The 4,772-nt window shown below is 41.8% G+C and overlaps 1 protein-coding gene across 1 annotated transcript; it reads left to right on the top strand.

The window, feature by feature from the left end:
• The first annotated feature begins 513 nt into the window (after positions 1 to 513).
• PDCD2 (programmed cell death 2) lies at positions 514 to 4,443 on the top strand. Its single transcript, XM_010004231.1, has 5 exons — positions 514 to 523; positions 853 to 1,038; positions 2,031 to 2,143; positions 3,383 to 3,502; positions 4,282 to 4,443. Exons 1-5 carry the CDS (start codon positions 514 to 516, stop codon positions 4,441 to 4,443), a joined length of 591 nt encoding a protein of 196 aa, XP_010002533.1.
• The last annotated feature ends 329 nt before the right edge of the window (positions 4,444 to 4,772 follow it).

Here is a 4,772-nt window from a genome sequence, read left to right as displayed (position 1 = left end):
GGTCCCGGCGGGGCGCGCTGCCCGGCTGTGGGAGCGGAGCGCCGGTCGCTCAGGCCTGTCAGCCTGCAGAGCTCGCTTGTGAGCGGGGTGCGGGTGTGTAGAGGAGAAAAAAAAAAAGGAAGCTCTTGTCTAATGCGTTGTCCTACGGTTTGTGAGGGACCTATCAGTAACTTTTTAAAGGTACTTTCCTACCCGTTACTTAGTGACATCGCTCACTATCCCACTGTGCCTCGGCACTTGTCGGATCACACCTTCAATATTGTGTTCACTTCTGGTCCCCACTGTATAAAAAGATCTGGACGGGCTGGAGAGGGTGCAGAGAAGGGCCACGAAGGTGATCAAAGGGCTGGGCAGCCCGCTGGGGGAGGAAAGGCTGCAGGAACTGGGTTTGTTCAGCCTGGAGAAAAAAAGGCTCAGGGGAGATCTCATCACCATGTTCCAGTGACTGAAGGGTGGCTACAAAGAAAATGGAGACTTTTTTTACAAGGAGTCACATGGATGAGATGAGGGATAATGGGTACAAGTTAGTCTTGGGGAGATTTTGATTTGAGACAAGGAAAATTTTTCACAATGAGAACAATCTTTCATTGGAAAAATCTCCCCAGGTAAGCGGTGGATTCACTGCTAGTCTGTCTTTGCCTCTTACAGTTTTACAAAAATTCAAAGCAATGCATCACCTATTGTAGTTCTCAACACCCCTTAATATAAGATCTTTCTTGTCTTTAAATCAGGCCCAGCAGTGACGTAACTTGCTCCCACAGTGCTTGTGCTGTGTGGTTTATTGTGTGGCTTTTGGGGAGAAGGACACGTACCATGAGATGACGCTGTGGTTACCTCTTTTCTGTTTTGTAGATGAGTCGGGGGATGCAATTCCAGAGCATAACGAGTTCCTTTTTCCAGAATATGAAATTTTGATAGAGCCTGAGGAACCAGAATTTGCTGCTGACAGCAGTGCAGATCTTGGTAATGAACAAGGAGATGTAGATACATCAAAGGACTCAAAAGAACCAGGGGAACTCAGAGCTACAGTCAGTGCAGGTAAGACACTGCCTGTTCTTCTTCTTAATAAAGCCTGTATTACAACTTTAAAATATAAAATACTGTGGTTTTTAAGTGTTCATTGTTAACTGCTGGTGATAAAAGGCTAAATCAACATTTTTTATGCAAGTTTTTTGTATACATCCTGTGCCATAAGTTGCTTTTAAGGGAGAGATGAACTAAGCCCCAACCAACCCTGTGCGCTGTTGAAGTCAGTGAGGAGAACGGGGCTCTGAGCATCTATCTGCTGCTAGACACTGTTGAAATGAGGAGATTGAGTCAGAGGGTCTCGGCCAGACTTGGTTCAATTTGTCTTAGTTTATGGAAAATAGTTAACAAATTTCCTTGTCTATGCTTGAAGAAAACTGTTTGGAGGCTACTGTAAATGACTTGGAATTAAGCAGTTGAAGGGCAGGCTGTTTCCTTTTCCTCCCCCTCTCCAAAGTCACAGTGTGTTTGCAGCTCCCCAACACCAGCTTTGCACACACCCAGGGTGGAGAGTTGATGGTATACAAAAGGCTGCTGGGGTTCCCAGCTGGCCTTTACTGTGGTTTAAAGCTGTTTTGAGACATATTAGTGTCCCATATTGATGTGAACATGGGAGCATAACAGGCACAATACTTCAGTGCTAGAAACTGAAATCTGACACATGCATGGCATGGGTGGTCTTTTCCAGATGTCATGTTCTGAAGACTCAGCAGTCTCAATGATCCCTGCTGGGAGCCATAAACTTTGGTAGATTAGCCCCTTTCCAGCCTTCCAGTACTGACATCTGTGTTTAAACCGCTACTAAAACTAGAAAACAAATCTGTGTGTGACTGAATCTTAAGATATATAAAATGGTGAAAAAAAAAATTAATTATAGTGATTTATACTGAGAATGATTCTTGGAAGCAAAATGCACGTCTAGGTACAATATTTATTCTAATTTTTGGCTGTCTTGCATTAGCCTGTAACCTTTGGTTTTCTGGTTGGGTTCTTTTCTTGCTTAGGTGAAGCACTTCAGTCCTTAGATGAAGAGACATTGGAAGCAATGGCAAAACATGAGACTGAAGAAGACAAGATCTTCCAGATGTTCAAAGAGCGAGTAGCGAGCAGGTCAGAAGATGGGACAGCCTTTGAACTTGCAGGTTCTGGCACAGCATCCTGCTGCACCTGCAAAATGTGTCACTGCCTTTTGTACCTACAGTTAGAAATGGTAATGAGGATGCCTTCTCATCCTCCACACACCTTAACCAACGTACCCTAACCTTTCTTAGGCTGAAAGAACTTGAGTCATGTTGAAGTAAAAATTTCGCACCTGCCCATCTCTCTTGCAACGGAATAGGCCAGGATGAGAAGGCACGGGGATACCGAAGCCAATATGGGTGTAGGACCTGCCATCCTGCGAAGTGGTTCTGACCAAAGGAGATGGTGAACTATGCCTCTCTTCCCCAGCCTTTGGCCCTTGTTGGCTTTCCTTCTCAGCAGAACCAAAACTTCACTGAGTTCTGTCAGTCACGAGCTGCATGAAGAAAGTTGGTTTGGCTTTTTTTAAGGTTGAAGAAATTAGTGATGCCTTTAGTTGAAATTTTTCAACCATTTAAAACAAACATCTTGGCCAATGATATTTCTTGCTCACGCAAGAGGCTGAAAAAACCCACACTTCCATTCAGAGGAAACACAGGCCCAAATCCATGAAAGTGGAGGAAGAAGAAATTCTTTCCATGTTTTACCTGTTAGCTGAGGGGCGAGAGTGCACATCCATAAACCTTGAGACTTGTGAGTCTGATCCCTCCTCTGCTTGGGGGAGGCACATCACCTCCCCCTCTGACCATCCCCAGACTGACTGATCTGTATAAACATCCTCTTGTTGATAATGCCTGATTTGGTACCTAAATATTTAGATAGTAACAGAACAAGAAATTATATGAATTAATTAAAGGAACTGTCCACTTTCATTTAGATGCAGAACTGCAAATGGAAGAGCTGAGTTGTATTCCTGACTTTTCTGTAGACTTCTGTGTGTTAATTATCAATCTGCTTTTCCTCCAGCTCAAGACTGTAATACCTGACCTAGCACTTCTGGGTCCCTTAATTAGAGAAATATAAATGCAGTTTATCTCTGGATCATTGAAAAACTGCTGTATGAATACTTTCATGATTCTAATCGCTAAGAAAACTGACGTAAAGAACTTGTCTTATTTAGAATACTGTATCTGCAACTGATAAGACTTTGCCATGGGTAATACTTATAAAGGAACTTTTTTTCTGCACCATCTTACTGCTTTGTCTTTGTCAGTAAATACCAATTATATACCAAGATGAAAAGACTGTCCTGATAACTTAAACTTCTTCACTATTTCAGATTATTAGATACTGCAGAGGAGGCAAAGGACCAATCTGGGTATCAGGTGAAAATATTCCTGAAGAAAAAGATATCCCAAATTGTTTATGTGGTGCCAAAAGGATTTTTGAATTCCAGGTATGTAAATTTATTTAATTATAATATAGGTAATGTAGTTCAGATTAACAGGCTCTATTTGTATAGCTGTTGGCTTGTAATTAGAATCATAGCATGGTTTGGGTTGGAAGGGACTGTAAATATCGTCTAGTTCCAACATGTCCCACTAGACCACATTTCTCAAAGCCCCATCCAACCTCACCTAGAACACTTCCAGGGAAATGTTAAGAGCTAGGTAGCTGAAGTTGCTACAAACTAACTATGCTACATTGTACAGAGCCCTTATTTACTATGTTAACTGCTGTTTTCTTTGCAACTTTGACATATAGGTAGGCTCCCATATGGTAACTGGCAAAGTTCAGAAAATAGTGCACTGCGGAATATGGAACCACCTCTTAAATAAAAGGAGTCTGGTGTTGTGTATATTATAAAAACCCCTTCACAATGTGAATTTAAAATATGATTGCCTGGAAGTATTCAGCTGCAGACTTTTGAATGCTAGAAGCACATGTATAGTGTGCACTGATTATCATGCAAAAGCAAAACATCATTGTGAAGGCAATTTCTATTAGAAGGCAGCTTACAAATTAGGCAATGCTTAGTTAAGTAAAACTTCTGTAGATTCCCTGTGCATCTACTATACTGTTGTAGGAATTCCAAATGAGCTTCTGTGTTAGTAGATTTCGTTAGGATTTTGGTGTGAGAGAACATAAATGAAGACAGGACCCTTCTTGGGGAAGAGACTCAGAGTGAGGGCAGAGAGCTGTGGCCTGTCTCTAAACCTTTGTTTTTCCTTGAAGATTATGCCACAGCTCCTGAACCACCTTCAGGTTGACAGCCTTGGAGAGAGCATTGACTGGGGAACACTGGTGGTGTACACTTGTGCTGACAACTGCGGTGACGGGAGTGAATATCTGGAAGAGTTCATATGGAAACAAGACTTCTCTGCAGGCTCTATTTAACTTCCATCAAGTTACTAAGGTGAATCATCTAAATAGATAGCTTGCCTTATTTCTGTGCATCTGCACTTGGCAAACAGATCATTGAACTGGCCACTGACTCTAGACCCTGACAGCCTCTCTTGTGCTCCATGAGAGCTTTTACTTCAACCTGATCATGAAGCCAGATGCAATTGTTCAGTGAATTGCACTTCAAATCTACATTTTGAAAGTTTTAAAATAAAGTTTAAATATTTTTTGATTGGTGAAAGTATTTTTTTTTGGCTACTGAACTCCAAGAACTTAAGATTGTTGTCTGACAGGATTTTCTTTGTGCTAGTCAAAAATTACCA

The sequence above is a fragment of the Chaetura pelagica genome, unplaced genomic scaffold (genome assembly GCF_000747805.2).
Source record: "Chaetura pelagica isolate M959 unplaced genomic scaffold, ChaPel_1.0 scaffold708, whole genome shotgun sequence".
Lineage (NCBI taxonomy): Eukaryota > Metazoa > Chordata > Aves > Apodiformes > Apodidae > Chaetura > Chaetura pelagica.
This window is presented reverse-complemented; position numbering and strand designations above follow the sequence as displayed.